Raw genomic sequence first — 18,882 nt, 5'->3', positions numbered from 1 at the left:
TTGAACAAAATCCATCTAGAACATTATATGCAGACACCAATAACCTTGACCGTAGGTCCTCTGCCTCCCCATCCATAACCAATCCTGCAGCTCCATCTATACCACCTAAAGCCACATCTGCAACCACAGCTTCACCTATACCCCTTGCAACCTCACCTATACCTACTGCAGCCTTACCTATAAACCCACCACGTCGTACCATGATCACTAGGTCTCAGACAGGCTCCCTCAAACATAAAACCTTTCCTGAATTTCACCTTTATCACACCCAACTAGTTGACATTGAACTAGTGTCCTATCGCCAGGTTGCTATTGATTCTCGATGGATGGAAGCTATGCAACATGAATTTGATGCCCTGTTATCTAATCACACTTGAACCTTGTGCCCTAGACCTATACATCACAATGTTATCAGAAACAAGTGGGTCTTCAAAATCAAAAGAAAAGCAAATGGGACTGTGGAGAGATTCAAAGCCAGATTAATTGCTAAAGGATTTGACCAAGGAAGTGGAATAGACTACAATGATACCTTTAGTCTTGTCATCAAACCATCAACCATTAGGATTATCCTAGCCCTAGCAGTTCACTTTGATTGGACTATTAGACAACTTGATGTCTCAAATCATTTCTGCAGATCATTTAACTGGAGAAGTTCATATGGAGCTGCCCCCTGATTTCATTGACAAAAATCACCTTGACCTGGTTTGCAAGTTACACAAAGCCATCTATGGTTTAAAGCAAGCACCCCCGTGCCAGGTTCACTAGGTTGTCCAATTTCCTTCTTGAGTTGGGTTTTAAGGGTTCACTGGTTGACACATCCATTTTTATATATGTTAATGGTTTGATCAAGATCTATATGTTGGTATATGTGGATGACATCCTTATTACAGGGACTCATTCTAATGTCATACACAACATCATTACTCAACTACAACTTGAGTTTCCACTAAAGGACCTAGGAGCCTTGAGTTTCTTTCTTGGCATTCAGGTTACAAGAGATGCTTTTGGCCTTCATGTCTGCCAAACCAAATATATCACTAAATTGTTGCATAAGACACATATGACCAAAGCTAAACCATCGAAGACACCCTGCATCTCTGGCTCAAAGCTGTCCAAACTAAAAGGTGACCTCCTGACAGATCCTACTACTTATAGCCAAATTGTGGGAGCACTCCAGTATTGCACTCTCACACGGCCAGAGATAGCCTACTCAGTTAACCAACTGTGTCAACATATGCATGCTCCATCATCCACCCATTGGATTGCAGCAAAAAGGGTTCTCAAGTATCTCGATGGCACTACTGACCATGGTCTCTATTATACTAAGAGCAATCTTTAGGTGAATGCCTTTTGTGATTTTGACTGGGCAGGGTGTCTAGATGATTGCAGATCTACTACAGGATTTGCAGCATTCCTAAGAGACTGTCTTATAGCCTGGAGTGCAAAGAAGCAGGCTGTTGTATCAAGGTCCAACACAGAAGCAGAGTATAGGTCACTCTCCATCACTACAGCTGAACTCTTCTGGATTAGAATGCTCCTGAAATAGATTCAAGTATATCTAGTTGCTCCTCCAGTTGCGTGATATGACAACGTAAGTGCTTTAGCATTGGCTTCTAACCCAGTCTTTCATGCTAGAACCAAACACATAGGTTGATTACCATTTTGTTTGAGAGAAAGTGCTTAATCGGGTTATCTTACTTAAATTCATTTCTACTCATGATCAAGTAGCTGATTTGTTTACCAAAGGTCTCTCATCTGCTCAATTCCTTACTCTAAAGTCCAAGTTGTTGATAGTTCCTCTCCCCATCAACTTGCAAGGGGGTGTTAAAGTATATCAAGCTTTCAAGAGCTCGAGAGCAGGTCTAGTGCACTCGAGTGCAGTAACAGAGAAAAGTGCAAGTCTAGTGCACTCGAGCGCAATAACAAAGAAAAGTGTAGGTCTAGTGCACTCGTACGCAGGCTCGAGCTCAATGACAAACGAAAATGTAGATAAGTAAGTCCGACTACCCTCGAGCGCAAACCTGAGGCGCTCGAGCGCAGATAGGCGCACAAGCCAATCCCACGGCTGCAAGAAAGTTGAAAATCAATATGGAAAGATTCTCTCTATCCCTCAACCTCCTATGACAGCATATAAAAAAGATTTGGGAGTACCAGCTGGCTGCGATCATATCTTTCTTAGAAGGAAAGAAGTTCAACTATTCGAAGACTTGGACAACAAGCAAGCCAACTAAAAGATCTCCTTCTCCTTAGTGTATATGGACTATGATGTAATATTAGATTCTGATTGTTATGTTGCATTAGTTTAGTTGTAGTAGTATATATACTACATCAATGTACTTATAAATTCATCAACTTTGAATATACCTTCTCAAAGTTTTTCATTTGAGGGATGAAATTGAGGTATAGGTTATACCTTGAATATACCTTCTACTGCTGGTTAGTGGTTGCAAACTATTTCCATTCCCTTGGTTCAGCCCTGGCCTTTGAAGAATTTTTGGAAGGGCTTCGTACGGGATAAAGCCCTACAATTACTATATCACCATGCACTCAGGGGATGGAAATAGTTTGCGAAGGTTTGTACGTGGGCTTTATCCGTGGGTTCTTGTGAAGGTTTTTTCTATCTATGTAATTTATGGACATTCCGGCCCAAGGCCCAATATTTTTCTTATGCAAAGAACAAACCATGCATGCACAAAGGGCCATTAGTGCCTATATCCTAATTCATACATAAAATCACAAGAGAAAAACACAAATTTTTTACTGTTAAACACGAAGACCCATAAACGTAAAAACTTCTTTTATTGAGAATCGAAGGCAAACGAGAAAGAAAGTTTACATCTTTCTCTTAGGATTACAATTTACACCTAAATGTTGAACAGAAAAAGAAAATCACACCTCATCGTCGTTGCACTCAGAGATACTGTTTAGAACAGTCTATTCCTTACGTAATGAAAACAGAGCAAAAGAGGTCCTCCAATCACCATCGCAAGAGGGCATCCTCCCACCAGAATTAACGCCACCGTAATTCCCCAACGAATTCGACCCAAAAAACTCTTGCGTGGAGCTACCGCCGGATGTTTTCTCGGGGCTTCCGCTGGCGCTTCCCTTCTTAAGTCCAATTACCATATCTAATTATCTATAATAGATAATTATATTATAGATAATTATCTGGAGTAAAATGTTGTCGGGGGGACACCTTAAAAACAGCTAACCGTACAATATCCATTCCCAAATGATACGTTACAATTTGATCAGTATGTGACATATGTTTTAAAATAATAAATTTTATGGAATTGTAACACATTATTTAAAAACTAATTTTTTTAAAAAAAATTTGAGATGTGTAGTACTTATTTATGCCTCCACTCGATAATTTTATAAGTCGTTTTAAGACGTACCTTACAACAACTTTTCATTCGAATTTAGTATACTTGAAAGTTTCTTTAATTTTTTTTTTCAAGGGTGACTCAAATACTGCAAATTAATAAGGGAAAACCCAAATATAAATATTCTAGGTAAAGGAGTTTCTATCTCTCATTGAGGAAACTACTTAAATCTTAATGTTATTTTGTGTGTGTCTATTGTCGCTTTATTTAACTGTAATTGTGATTGTTTTGGCACAGCAATTTCTATGGAGTTGTTATATATATATGTAGTTTTCTGTTGCATGTGTATTTGATGATGAAGAGTTAGCGGTAACACTTCGAGTTATTTATTTTTCACACATTATTAAAGAAATATTTTGAAAAACATGCGTTTATTTTTATAGAGATAGAGGTTGACTTATTACTTTAATAAATTATAATAAATAAAAATAGAAAGGTAGCGACATAGCCATCCCCACAGAGAAGAGGGTGGCCATCTAACATAACAGAGGTAAAAGTAGTTGTCCAGCCAAGTTCAGAGACGGCTACCAGCCATTTCTATAATTTTTAATTTTTTTTTATAGATAAAATGTAGCCAAGCTTTCTATCTAGAAAAAATTCTCAAAATAAACATGTTCCATATTTACTTCTTTGAAAACACAACATTTTCAACGAGTTTACCAAATAATTTTTATCTTCAAACTCCATAGAAAAAAATTAATTAAATCTAAGAAAAAAAACTTTTCAAAAAAAAAAAAAAAAGGGGTGTTCATTGGTTTGGAAACCGACTCAAATGCTGCAAATAAGGGAAAACCCCCAAACATAAATATTCTAGGTAGAGGAGATTTTCTGTCCCACATTGCCTAGCGTGCGACAAACCAAGCCATACATATGACTATAAAAGCAGAGCGAAACCAATATCTTAAGGCATCTTTGCGCTTGGGGCAATGACGCAGCTAGTGAGGTTCTAACCGAGGCGCGTCTATTGCTGGTTGAAAACTATTTCCAACCCCCCTCTTAGGCCTGGGTTCAGCTCAGGCCTTCGAGAATTTCTGGAAGGGCTTCCTCCGGGTAAAGCCCTACAATTACAATATCAAAACATTATTAAACTACGATTTGGGTTATTGGATTCATGTCTGATCTGATTTTTTTCATTTAACAAATTTTCTGGCAAGGAAATAACCCAGAATTGGCAATCCTTAAAATTAGGCTATGCGAGGCTCATTGTGGCAGAAAGAGCTCTAATTGAGGAAGATCTCGATTGAGGATCAGATTATAGAATGGGGAATAAAAGATTTGAAGGGGAAGGGAATGAAGGAGAGCTTAGGGGCTGTTGTATACCATTTGTGGATGCAGAGGAATGGGAATCAGCCTAATAATTTGGCAAATCAGAGCTAGAATGATAGCTAGAGGTAGATTCAAGAGGAGCATGAAAAACTTGGAGCTGTGTAGAACTTCGAATCTGCCACTGGAAATCTTGGGTGCATTAGGCTAAATAAAGTTTATGTCTTGGTAGCCTAATTTGGGATCTGACCAATACGCAAAACATTCTTGTATAAGCCACTTGTGTGGGTAAAGTGAAGAAATTTGCAAGTATACATAAAGGGGTATCTATTGATAATGATAAAATGAAGTTGCTTTATGCAATTGAACAACATTTTCATTAAGCAGGGGCATGTATTCTAACAGCATATCAAGCATATATTTTGAATTTTTGAAAAGAATTGGAGAAAAGAAGAAACAGCTGCAGGACTGTCTAATTTGCCAAAAACTTTGTGAAAACTGGAGAGAATCTGTGATGGCGGATGACTGCCGCCAGATCATAGGTGTTTGTAGCTGAGAATAGGATGCTTGCCATCCACAGTTGAAGGAAGACATTCTTTCCCTTGAACTTGAGCACATAATCCCACATCAACCAATGAAGTTGAGCACCCATCCACAAGAACATGCAAGATAGACCTTTTCATTTTGAGCATGTGTAATGTTATTTAGTATATTGTTATACAATTATTATCATTTAACTTGACGAAGCAGTGAAAATGGGATCTCCTCAATGTTATACTCAGAGAAAGAGATATTTTTAAAACCCGACATGGTGAAATGGTGCAGCATTTTTCAAAGACTCTTCCTCTATATCCAAATTCATGCTAGGAGCTGGTTCCTTGGCTCCTATTAAAAAGGGTTCTTCCCAGTTTCCACTGAATTATGTAGATGTATTCTACCTACTTGGCTACTCCTCATAAAAAGATAATGTTCATCTGTTTTTCGCATCAACAGGCCACCGCATAACTCAGTGGTTCAGGGGGAAAAAAAGGGGAGGCAAATCATTGCACATCTCATCTGAAAATTCTAAAAACGACTCCAAACGACACCTATTCAAATGTATAGGTGTTTCACAAAGATTATGCAGAATAAGATCTAACCTAACAAATAATATTCAACCAAATACAGATATGAAATGAACATTCAAGAACACAGATATTTGGTTACGAAGAGGAAACCATTTAGAGAACTCTCTAAATGTAAAACCTCTCCGAGGCAGCCAAACCCAGGAAATCAATTCACTATAAGAAGAATAAGGAATACAAGAAAAATTACAAAACCTTTGACTCTTCCTTGCACACGACAAGTGACCCACTTGACTTCTACCTTAGTAGCCATTTCCAGAACATCTGGCACAATTCTTCTAAAAGATTTCCTTTCACCGAAACTCCGATTGGCTTCACGTATTTAATTTTTTCTCAAAGAAACTAGAACAATATCTCTCTCTCTCCAAGCTCTCTAATTTTGCTCTCCAAAATATGTACATATCATAAGCAAAATAGTTTGTTTAAATAGATAATAAAATAACAATTCAGCAGCCATGTCCGGACAGGGATAAGTGGGTATTCGGACATGGCTAGGGTTACATATGCGTAACCTCGTGGTGTTCGGACATCCAACTGTTGTGTCCGAGCAGGCCATATAAAATGGACTTGCTGGAAATGGGGTCCGAACCCAGCTTCTGACGGTCCGAACCTGACTCTCAAATGCAGCTTTCTGGAACTTGAGTTCGGACCCAGCTTCTTGCGGTCCGGACCTACCTCTCAAAATCAGTTTGCTGGAAATGGGGTCCGGACCCAGCTTCTGACGGTCTGGACCTGCACATCAAAATAGGCTTGCTGGTTTTTGTGTCCGGACCCGACTTCTGACGGTCTGGACAGGCCCTTCAGATTGAGTTTTCTGGATATTGGGTCCAGACCTGGCTTCTGGCGGTCCGGACAGGGCCTTCTAGAATCAACTTTCTGGACATGCTGAGATGCTTCATTTTCAACAACTTACATGCAAACCGAATGTGCCAAAACATAACCTAACAAACTCCCCCTTTGGCCATTTGGGGACAAAAATAATTTGTACATGAAAATGACACATCAAAATCAACTCCCCCTTTTTGTCTCTGAAGGACAAAAGGAAGCACAAAAAAAAAAAAAAAAATGAAATTCTAGAGTTTAAACAAATAGACAATAACCCATTAAATCTTAAATAAGTCGACACAAGAAACCAAAAAGAGTATTCTTGCCAAAAAGCAAGCAAAGCAAACAGAAAGGAAGATTATTTTTGCCAAAAAATGTCTTTGATATACTTCACATCTTTCTCCAAAGTCGTCAGGCGGGTGTTGATAGCTTCAATGCTTTGGCCTTGAGCTTGAAGTAAGTCAATTATTTTATTTAATTGACTTGGAATATCTGATGATCTCGAGGAGGATGCAGCTAGAGGATCTTGAACGATTGGAGGAGCATGATCAGCTGCAACGGGAAGCCTATGAAGTTGGGCATTTGACTTCATCACTGTTGCTTTGCCAAAATAACCTTCAGGAGATTCCACATGTTCATTTGCAGCAATTTTTGGCAAAGTGGCTTGCAAGATCTTTGTGATAAGGCCGCCATATGGTAAGGCAATAGTGTGATCTTCATGAAGCTCAATCAAGGTCAACACCATATGAGTACATAAGCAGAACTCAACATGGTGAATGATGCCATAGATCATTATTGCTCGTTCAATGGTCACATGACTATTCCGAGATATTGGCCAAATATTTTGCAGTACTGTCTGTGTTAACAACCTCTCTGGAGCTCGCACATAACCAATGAGAATTTTGTTCTTGTCTTCGTCCCATACAAGCTCCCTACTAGGATAGAGAATCGCCATGATTTCAGCTTTTGTTGGTTGTGGATCGTCATCCAGAAATGGAAGCGGCTTCTCATTCGTCAATGGAATCCCAGTAACTTCACTTATCAACTCAGGAGTGATATTGAGAGTTTTCCCGGAGACCTTAGTCTTGAACAACGGGGGACCAACCAAATCAATATCTTCGATGTTGTAGTAGAATTCCCGAACTAACTGAGTGTATGCATTAACAGGAACGAACAAAGAGGTCCATTGATTGGCTTGGAATATTTCATGAATGAACCGAAACGGTTCAACTCTAAGATCATTTTGCTCCACTCCACGCTCAATCACAATGTTGCGTGTCAAAATCTTGTCTTGTAAGATTGATTTTTCTTCTCGAGTGCACTTCCTCCTTGGTGTGGATTCCAAAATTGGATACACCATTTTCTGCATTCACACCCCAAATAAGGAAGTAAATGGCAAAATAATAGCACAAATCACTAGAAGAAATTATTTTGAAAAATTTTTGATATGAAACATGTGATCCCATGTGATCCCACAAATGAGATATATGCACCAGAAACAGATTATAAATGTTGAATACAACAAACATAACTTATTTCACCATGAAAAATGAAAATAGATGCAAAAATATTTCATTTAGACATTTTATCGAACAGGTGATATGCATTAAGATATTGAATATCACATGATGAAAAGAATTCATGAATATTGAAAATACCTTGCCTAGGGACATCCCAATCCATATCTAAAGCCCAATAACATTGAACTAGAGCAAAGTAATGGAAGAAATGTGGCACAATTTCAAACCGGCATCTTTGAGGCAATTTATCAAACACATTGCATGCATAAAAAAATGTAGGCATGGAAAACACATGTCCAGATGAAGAATCATTCCTAAATACATCGAAGTTTATGGATTGTGCTACACTTCTGTGAAAGAAAAAAATTATCAAGCAATCAAGCAATTTGAAATGGCACTTTGAAACCCAAACGTTCACATCCTAGAATTGGATTCGAAACCAAAACTGAAAAGAAGAAGGGAAGAAAACATACCTTGGGTGAGTGAGTCTTGATCCTTTAAGTTGAAAAGATGGAATCACAGAGAAAGAAAAAGAAAAGAAAAAAAAATAACACAAAAAAAAAAAAAAAAAAATTAGGGAAGAAATGCTTCAGCCGAGAAAGAAAAAAGAGGAAATGTGAAAAAGAAGGGATTTCAGGTTTTTTTTTTTTTGAAAAAAAAACAAAACTCGACAGGCATGTCCAGACAGGTAAGTGCCGTGTCCGGACATCCTCCCCTTAATATTAAAATAAAATAAAAATAAACCTTTTTTAAAAAAAATTAAAACACAACTTGTATAGATATCCAATAACCCATTTATTTCCTTATGAAAACCTTAACAATCCGGAGTGATCAACAACTACACATACCATAAATGTATCACATGCATAAATCATCCCTTTTCTGTGAATTCAGCCAAATAAGCAATAACTCAGAAAACTCATGCGATGGTGTAGTCAAACCTTATAATATTAGGACTTAGAATCCCTCATCCGATGCACTCCCCCTGAGACTAATCATTCGCTTTTCACCATGTCCTTTAGTAACCATCTATTTCCGCAATGATTTGATCATTGATTCTTTCTATAGGGACAGATAGAAGCAAAACTAAGTCATTTGAACATATTTGATGCCCTTTTTTTTTTCTTTTTTTTTTTGAAGAAAATGTCGGAATTTTTAGGAGCTAGGTTCAACTAACGAGTTGGTCAAGTGGATAGAAATGACACTACCTATCTTCCAAAAAAAATGTTTGATCCGAATTCCCAAACACACATGAAAAATACAAACTTAATGGGGGCAAATAGTGCACAACTTCAAACATGAGAAAAACTTACTCTTACTCCTTCAACAGTCTTCAGAAGAACAAGGTAGATCATAAAACATATGAGGCATTAGATGTAAAGTGCAGACTGATTGACTCCACGCATATATAAAATATTCATTTGAAACCAATACATGAGAAACTGATTATCAAACAAACAAAAAAAATATCCCAAAAATAACGGAATCAAAGAAAAGAAAAACAAAACAAACAAAAATGCCCTAGAACAGCTATAGAAAAATATCAATATGCTTAATTTCTAGGAATGTTCTATGTATACGATCATGAGAGATCGCATACACCAATAGCATTCCTGAGATACTCAAACCTAGATCCATCTAGGGGTTTTGTAAACAGGTCAACTAATTGATGTTCAGTTGGCATAAATTCAAGAGATACCACATGGGTCTCCACCAAGTCACGGATGAAATGATGACGAATGTCAACGTGTTTCATGCGCGAATGTTGGACCAGATTCTTCGAGATGTTAATGGCACTAGTATTGTCACAGTAGACAATCATCTTTCCTTGAGCAAATCCATAGTCCGCAAGAAGTTGCTTCATCCAGATTAGTTGTGTGCAACAGCTCCCAGCAGCTATATATTCAGCTTCAGCAGTAGAAAGAGAAATGGAGTTTTGTTTCTTACTCATCCAGGCGACCTAGTTTGTACCCACATAAAAACATCCGCCAGACGTACTCTTTCGATCATCCGCATTACCGGCCCAGTCAGCATCATAATATCCTACAAGTTCAAGATTTGTGTTAGTAGAAAAATAAATCCCAAAATTGATAGTGCCATTTACATACCTGAGGATCCGTTTAACTACTGTCAGATGAGATTCATTTGGATTAGCTTGGAATCGAGCACATACACCCACACTGAAAGATATATCTAGTCGACTAGCTGTAAGGTAAAGTAGACAGCCTATCATGCTTCTGTATAAGGTTTGGTCAACGGATTTCCCAGCCACATCTGCACTTAGCTTAACACTTGTACTCATGGGTGTGCGAGCATGACTTTTTTCCATCCAACCTGAATCTCTTCACAAGATCTTTGGCATACTTTGGTTAAGACACAAAGATACCTTTGTTGGATTGTTGAACTTGAAAACCTAGAAAGTAAGGCAATTCACCAATCATACTCATTTCGAATTCTCGTTTCATTTCTGTAGAAAAGTGATGAGCATGTGAGTCGACCGTAGAGCCAAAAATAACGTCATCTACATAAATTTGGACAATGAGTAGTTGACTGTCTTTCCTACGGATGAACAAGGTACGGTCAGCTTGTCCTTGGATGAACCCATGTGCAAGAAGATATGTTGTCAGACGTTCATACCAAGCTCTCGGAGCTTGTTTCAATCCATAAAGTGCATTTTTCAGCTTGTAAACATGTTCTGGATATGTTGGATCCTAAAACCCTTTTGGCTGAGCTACATATACTTCTTCTTGAAGAATGCCATTGAGAAAAGCACTCTTGATGTCCATCTGATATAATTTTATCTGAAGATGGCATGAGATGCTTAACAAAATTTTGATAGATTCCAATCTGGCTACCGGTGCAAACGTCTCATCAAAGTCCACTCCTTCAACTTGAGTGTATCCTTGAGCGACCAATCGAGCCTTGTTTCTTACCACTGTACCATGCTCATCGGATTTATTCTTGAATATCCATTTAGTACCAATGATATTTTGATCTTTTGGTCGTGGAACCAAATTCCATACATCATTCCGAACAAACTGATTGAGTTCATCGTGCATAGCAGCAACCCAACTCTCATCTTCTAATTCCTCATTAACTTTCTTTGGCTCAATCTGAGAAAGATAACAAGAATAAGAGACTTGATTAACCACCCTGTTCTGCAGGCGTAAACCTTCATTAACATTTCCCAGCAAATTTTCTCTAGGATGATTAAGTTTGACTCTGGAGGATGGTACATGAGAAACCATGTTTAGAACCGGTGAAGGATACGATCAATGTATAAAACATTCTTCAAGAGATTTTACTACAAGCGAAATTAGGAAACATTAAACTTTAGTTGTGGAATATCATATTATTACAATAACTGATATGAAAAGACGTTGAAAATTAATAATTATTCCCGCCCCCATTCCGGCCTCCTATTCTAGAGTCCTTTCTACTTGAAAACAAGAAATAAAACTGAATGAGCCAAAAGGGGCCCAGCAAGTAAAATCTACAACCATAAATAGTTTTACTCCTTGTTCTCAGTTTTGAAAATTGTTTTCACAAATAAATATACATCCAGCCATAATAATACATGTATGTACGGTTGCATCTCCCGTAGCATATACGTACTATTACATCTATTAATAGATCATCGTCATAAATCATCTTTATAAATCATCATCATAATGCATCATTATAAATCATCATTGTAAATCATCATAGTATATCATCGTTGTAAATCATCATAGTATATCATTTTCTCATCTTAGGACCCATATACACTATTACCCCTGTGTACGAGGGTTGCGGGTCCTTGTGACCATGGCACTGAACTGTGGCCTCAGCCATGCCCGACCGTCAATTAACTCTTTTCTTGGTGCACTCAACAGCCATGTTGATGGAATACCACCTTCTGGCATAGCCTCCTTCAGTGGTTTCGCCTCCATCCGAGTATCGGTACCAAACTCCTCTCATCCTTACTTATCTTGGGGCCAAAAATCCTCTCCTCCATAGATGTGCCCTCATTTCATAAACATTTATCTCATTTCTTGTACTTCTTTTGATGCATCTTAGGGCAACATGTAGGAGGGTTTATCATCATTCTTCTTTCTTATAATCATCATCATTTCTTAACTTTCTTTTCTCAAAATGGAAGCTTTTCCAAATATAAACTTGTTGTACTTAGAAAGCGTTTAAAGGAATAGAAACTTTCTAAATAATTCTTTTAGAAATCTATCATGCATGCAACATATCTCCATGACAGGTAAATAAAATAATCATTTACAGTTTGATACAAGAATGTATAAATAGCATGACATGAAGTAATTTTAGAAGGGGTAGTGAATTTACTTACCTTTAGACTGAAGCTATGAGCAGTCTTTAAACTGCTAAATAATCATCTTGAAAAATATCTTGTTGTTCCACTCTGTTTATTCACAGCTAATTTAATAACAATTCACGAAAATCAATTAACTCTAGTCTACTCCTTTAGGGGAGTTAACCCATTAAAATCCAACCCAAAAGATCTTATAACTCAGCTCAAAAATAAAGAATCAACTCCCAACACTAATTCAAAATTCTCAAGAGTGAAACCACCCGATATCATCATGATTAAATCGAAAGGTTCTCATCTAAGACCCGTTACTCAACTTAAAATCAAATACCCATAGTTAAAGGAAGAAGAATTTTACCTTTAAAGAACCCATTTTTATTATTTTGCGAATTTCTCTTTTGGTCATCCTCTAAATCTCTGTTTCTCCCCCTCAGCATCTCACCCGCTTTCTCTTTCTCATGCTTCATTGTCCATCTCTCACTCTATTGCAACATTCTTCCTCCCTCTATCTTCTCTTTCTTACATCCGTAAAGCTCCCTCTCTCTATCTTCTTGTTTCTTCCTCTACGTTAAGTAATAAGAAATGAGAGTAGGTGAAGTCAAGAAAATGAAAAGGAAAGTCCAAACCGTGTGGTAAGAGAAGGAAGGAAGAAAATGGAAGGAGCAATGAGTGGTAATAAGTGGCATTGGGGAGAGTGGGGGAGGAGAGGGGTTAGTGTGCTGGTAGAAAATAAGAAAGGAAGAAAGAAGGAAGAAAAGAAAGTGGGTAGGGGCCTCACGAAAAGAGAGAGAAAGTAAAGTACAAAGCATTAGTCAATAATTCAAAGTAGGAGAATAAGTGGGTGTGGGGCTGCTGTGAAGAAAAATGGGGAAATGAGAAGAAAGAAAAATAAGAATTAGGTGAGTTGGTCGGCAAAGATGGGGAAAAAATAGTAAAAAGTAATAATAAAAGAAAAGAGAAAGATAAGGTGATTATGAGCAAGTATTGTAGGTTAACTCGCATTTTAAAATAATTTGTCTATTGTCCTCATTTAATCAATCACCAACTATTATAATCATACTCCAAATTCTATTAATCGGTCATCAATTATCATATCTCTTAAATCACCCAGTAAAATAATCAGATATAATCTCAAATCAATATCATATGATCTAATAAATTCCTCGAGAATAAATACCATTACCTAATCATCATCAAATAAATATATCTAAAATAAGACTTTTAAAATCTGGGGCGCTACACATGTCTTTTGCAGCTGAAGATATTGATGTATGGACTGGTGAAACATTCGGACTAGGAGGTTCATGAGTCTTATCAGAGATATCAATTTGCTCCCCCTAACCAGAGGTTCTTCTTCTGCAAGGTGATCCTTGGTAGTTTCATCATCGATGACAACATTGACTGATTCCATTACTCACTTGGTCCTTATGTTATACACTTGACTAGCTCGACTTGTAGTGGAATACCCAAGAAAAATTCCTTCGTCACTCTTGGCATCAAATTTCCCCAAGTTCTCCCTGTCACGAAGAATGTAGCACATACTTCCGAACACTTGAAAATATTTGACAGTGGGCTTCTTGCCTTGCCATAGCTCATACGGTGTCTTGGTAGTTGTTGGTCTGAGAAAAACTCGATTTACAATATGACATGCCGTATGGACTGCTTCTCCCTAGAAATGTTGTGCCAAATTTTTAGCATGTATCATGACTCTAGCCATTTCCTGTATGACTCTATTTTTCCGTTCGACTACTCCATTTTGTTGAGGAGTTATGGGAGATGAAAATTCTTGTTTGATCCCTTGTTGAGCACAGAAATCTTCAAAACTGGAATTTTCGAATTCTTTGCCATGACCACTACGGATTCGCTTGATGAGACAGTCTTGTTCATTTTGTATCTTATTGAACAAGATCTAAGCTTGTTCAAAAGCTTCATATTTCTCTCTTAACAGAATTACCCATGTATAACGAGAGAAGTCATCCACGACCACCATAATGTATTTCTTGCCTCCCATACTCGCTGTCCGTGTAGGTCCCATGAGATCCATGTGAAGAAGCTCTAAGTTTCTAGAGGTAGAAATACCTGAAGTCTTTTTGTGTGAAGTTCTAGTTTGTTTTCCCAATTGACATGGTCCACACTTTCCTTTATCAGCCTGATGAATCTTGGGTAAATCAGCTATGGCTTCTGTTTTTGAGACTCTGACCAGACCATGAAAATTTAGATGTCTCAGCCGTTGATGCCACAATTCTCCAGTGTCCAGGGTTGCCTTATTGCATTTTATCTGAGAAGTTGATGAGAGACAATAGCAGTTGTCAACAGTGCGCTCTCCTCCCATCAACCATTTCCCTTGAGAATCAAAGATGCTATATTCTTTCTTAGAAAACTAAACCACTAGATCATAATCACAAAACTGACTGATGCTTAATAAATTTGCCCGGAGTCCTTCAACATACAACACTTCATGTGGAGTAGGAGCACCGGAAATTTCCACAATTCCTTGACCGATCACCTTCGATTTGCTGCCATCTCCATAAGTGATGCTTCCACCTCATTTGCCTTCTTTAAGCTCTTTGAATAAAGTCTTATCACCTGTCATATGTTTGGAACAACCACTATCCAGAAATCACAAACATGAGTTAAGCACACTTAAGGCAGTATGGGCAACTAAGCATAGATGATCTTTCTTTTTAACCCAGACCTGTTCCTTTTAAGAAGGTGTTTTCACATGATTGTCACTCAAATTAGACATATCTTTTATATCAACAGAATTAGACAAAGCTGCTAACTTCTCACTAATAAGTTTCACTTGAGCAATTAAAACTTTTAGTTGATTCCCAATTCCAAGTTCATCTAGTCTAGGGATATTCTGCTGAGACCATGGTTGTTTAGCCCTAATTTGAAAACAATTTGGTCGACTATGACCTTTGACACCACAGTGAAAACAAGTAGGGATAAACTTAGAATTTAAGTTAGTCCTTACCGGAACCTTGAATTTTTTATTCTTTTTGGTCACATCTTCTGAACTTTCTTTAGGAAAACATGAGTTCTCAATTACTTCATCTTTCATTTTAGGTTTCACAAACATGATCTTAGAAGTGGTAGCAACATTTGAAGAAGATGAATCAACATGTTTATTAAAACCCAATCCAGTCCTATCATATAAATGTTTCTGATTTCCTAACATTTGATTCAATTTATCACTAGAAAATTTCTTTAAGTGATCATTTGAATCATTCAAGTCCTTTTCCAGAGATTTAACTTTAGCAATCAGCATGAGGTTTCCAGAAGTCAAAGTATTTCGAATAGCTAAACATTCATCCATAGATTTCATTAACCTCTCTTTCTAAAGTTCAGCTTCTTTCAGATTTTTTAGATTTCTCCTATTCATCTTGTTTAATTTATCACATTCCACAAACAAATTATTATAAGCAATTTGTAAATCCACCTCATCATCATATTCAATTTCAGATTTGTTTAGCATATGAGGTGAGTTAACAGTCTTATAATCATTATCGTAAGAAGCAGTAAAAGCTAAATAATTCACTCCTCCTTCACCTTCTTCTTCGGATTTCTCATCATCCGACTCATCACTTTGAGTGACATTAAAAGCTTTACCTTTGGATTTTTTTAGATTAGCACATTCAATTCGAATATGACCCCTAATGTGTGCCAAATATTGCATATTTGGACCCCTTAATTTACTTGTGTTAATCCTTTAGCTGTGTTATTATCTGATGTTCTATGTTAGTTTTGTGTTTCTAGTATTTTGTAGGTGTTGAAGAAAAACTACTTTTTGGAAGAAAACATACTTTGAGAAGACCTAGATGATGTGGTTAAGTTTAACCAAATCCAAGAAATGGGTAAATCGGATTAAGGATAAGATTGGATAAAATTTCGAATTGGATTCAAATTCAAATTCTACACATCTTAGTATTTTGACCATAACTTTTCGTTCACATATCCGATTGAGGTGATTCAAGTGGCGTTGGAAAGCTAACTCAAAATACTACAATTCATTGTGAAATAGGACTTTCCTAATTCGGACGTTTACTATTCCAAAATAGTCCCATAATTAAATGGTACAAACCTGGACGAATTGTATCCGATTTCAACTTGTAAAACCCTAAGTTTTAGGTCTATAAATAGGGAATTATCAGATTAGTTGAGGGGGCTACGAATTTGAAGATTGCAGAGGAGAAAGAAGAGAGTTTAAGGTTTTCCTAACTTTTGAATCTCTACCTTGTGATTCTTATTTGTAAGTACTCGATTTTACATTATGAATTCAATCAATTTTGTTTTGTCTTTCAATAACATGAGAGGCTAAACCTTCAACTAAGGTTAAAGATGAAGCCTCACTTATGATTAGCAACTTTGTTTCATGTATGTAATATTTCCCAATTTAATGGTTTAATTGCTCTATTGTTTTACTTCTAATCAATTGGATTGAATAACTCTTGGATATCTTTTCTGATTCAAGGATACACTTGATGATTTAAGATTATTCAATACAATTGATTGCTTGGTTTTCTTTGTTAAAAATTGGATTTCCCCTGTGATTTATTCTCTGGATACAATTGATGTTTTGATAAAGATTGGATATTTTCTTGTGATTTACGGATACAGTTAATGATTTGATTGAATATTGGATTTCTTTTGTGATTTGGGTTATGAATGGATACATGGGATCTTTTGATTAATTCTTTGAAGCAATAGTAAAACAAACTTAAGATTTATATATGAGAACTTTGGGGAATATTATAGATCATGAAATTATGTTGTTATGAATTTGTGAATGCGGATTCCGAAACCTTAGTGCTCGTCATAAGATTTCAATCACTTTAAATTGCTCATGCTTTTGCTTTTTCATTCAAACAAAAAAATCTCTCAAAAATTTGGAACCAGACTAGAATTTAATTAATTTAGATTTAAAATTGCTTTCAAGAATACAATTCCCTATGGGTTCAATCTCGCACTTGCAATCCATTAACTACAATTGATTCGTGCACTTGCGAGTTAAATAAATTTGCACAACAAGTTTTTGGCGCCGTTGCCGGGGAATTGTTTATTTTTTAAAACCAATTTATTTCTAGATTAGTTTTATTCTTCTACTAGTTATAATTAGGATTTTAATTTTTTTTGCAATTTGTTTTGTTTTATTCGTGTTACTAATACAAAAAAAAAAAAAAAAAAAGATTTTTCTTTTTGTTTTTTTGTTGTTGTTTTGTTTGTGTTACAGCCCTACTACGATCGATGCACACTTGTGGCCAAGACAGCAACCGCAACAGTTAAGTAGATTTTAGCCAAAATATTTTGGTCCTTTTTCGTGAGTTTGCATGTTCGGTCGTAGGTCTTTAAATCTGGAGTTAAACTCTTTTGATCCTGAAATTGAAAGAACAGTGAGAGAGAATCTAAGACAGCCACCAAACTCACCCACCAATTCTCAAAGTTCCGAGTCTGATTCGGAAAAGTCTGTTAAGATGGGAGAACGAAATCAACCTAGATCCCTTAGGGAGCTGTTCGTACCCAACATTACCAACACACCGTCATGTATAGTGTTGCCAGCTACTCGCTTCGAGCTGAAGCCGAGTACAATAGGTCACCTTCCTGCATTTAGAGGATTAAAGAATGAGGATCCATATGTTCATGTGAGGATTTTTTTGGAAATTTGCGACATTGTTAATACACAAAATGCCCCAGCAGAAGCGGTGCGCCTTCGGTTATTCCCTCTGTGCCTACATGATAGGGCGAAATCTTGGCTACTCAACAATAGACCTGGATCTATCACTTCTTGGGATATGTTGCAAAGCAAGTTTTACCACAAGTTCTTCCCAATTTCCAAAATCAATGCCCTCCGTCTACAGATCACCAATTTCAGACAAAAAGAAGGGGAAAGATTCACCGATAGCTAGGAGAAGTTTAAAGAGCTTACTATAAAATGCCCACCCCACGGGTTTGAGAATGAGGTGCTAGTTCAAATTTTCTACAGGGGACTAACACCAAGTGAGCGAAACTCGCTTGAGACGATGAATGGTAGAGAATTCTTAAGTCTTACTGGGGATGAAGCTTATAAAACTTTGGATGAAATGGCTGAACGAGCACAACAATAGAATTTTCAAGATAGTTGGGACAGAAAACAACCCGCTCCCAAGACAGGAAGCATCTATGAGGTGAGGAACGATGCTGAATTAAGGGAGGAGTTCAAGGTTCTCAAGCGTCAGTTTGACACTATGGTCTTAAACAAACCAGTGAATGCAGCAGATACTTACCACGTTGATGCATGTGGGTTATGTGATAGTCAAACGCACTTCACTTAAAATTGCCCAACTCTGTCAACAGAGTACCCAACTGAGCAAGTCAATGCCTTCAATGAGTACAAAAAACCCACCACTGGGCTGTTTTCCGAAACTTACAATACAGGGTGGCGGAATCACCCCAATTTCTCTTGGAAG

General features: G+C 37.1%; 1 protein-coding gene and 2 non-coding genes across 3 annotated transcripts; 1 reads left to right on the top strand and 2 right to left on the bottom strand.

The window, feature by feature from the left end:
- The first annotated feature begins 4,294 nt into the window (after positions 1–4,294).
- Positions 4,295–4,444, top strand: LOC132168267 (U4 spliceosomal RNA). Its single transcript, XR_009438788.1, has one exon. It is a non-coding gene; the product is annotated as a U4 spliceosomal RNA (small nuclear RNA).
- Positions 4,445–6,956: 2,512 nt separating this feature from the next.
- On the bottom strand, positions 6,957–8,631 carry LOC148587451 (uncharacterized). The gene is made up of 2 exons (XM_088512615.1): positions 8,592–8,631; positions 6,957–7,961 (listed from the first exon to the last, which is right to left on the bottom strand). The coding sequence occupies exon 2, from the start codon at positions 7,956–7,958 to the stop codon at positions 6,957–6,959; it is 1,002 nt and encodes a 333-aa protein (XP_088368741.1). The 5' UTR covers positions 7,959–7,961; positions 8,592–8,631.
- Positions 8,632–18,279: 9,648 nt separating this feature from the next.
- LOC132168304 (small nucleolar RNA R71) lies at positions 18,280–18,386 on the bottom strand. The gene has a single exon (XR_009438820.2). It is a non-coding gene; the product is annotated as a small nucleolar RNA R71 (small nucleolar RNA).
- Positions 18,387–18,882: the final 496 nt, after the last annotated feature.

This window comes from Corylus avellana, chromosome 2 (assembly GCF_965113065.1).
Source record: "Corylus avellana chromosome 2, dhCorAvel1.hap1.2, whole genome shotgun sequence".
NCBI classification, from domain to species: domain Eukaryota; kingdom Viridiplantae; phylum Streptophyta; class Magnoliopsida; order Fagales; family Betulaceae; genus Corylus; species Corylus avellana.
This window is presented reverse-complemented; position numbering and strand designations above follow the sequence as displayed.

Excerpts from the sequence above, each read along its gene's own strand:
- LOC148587451 (XM_088512615.1), bottom strand. The coding sequence starts at position 7,958 with ATGGTGTATCCAATTTTGGAATCCACACCAAGGAGGAAGTGCACTCGA.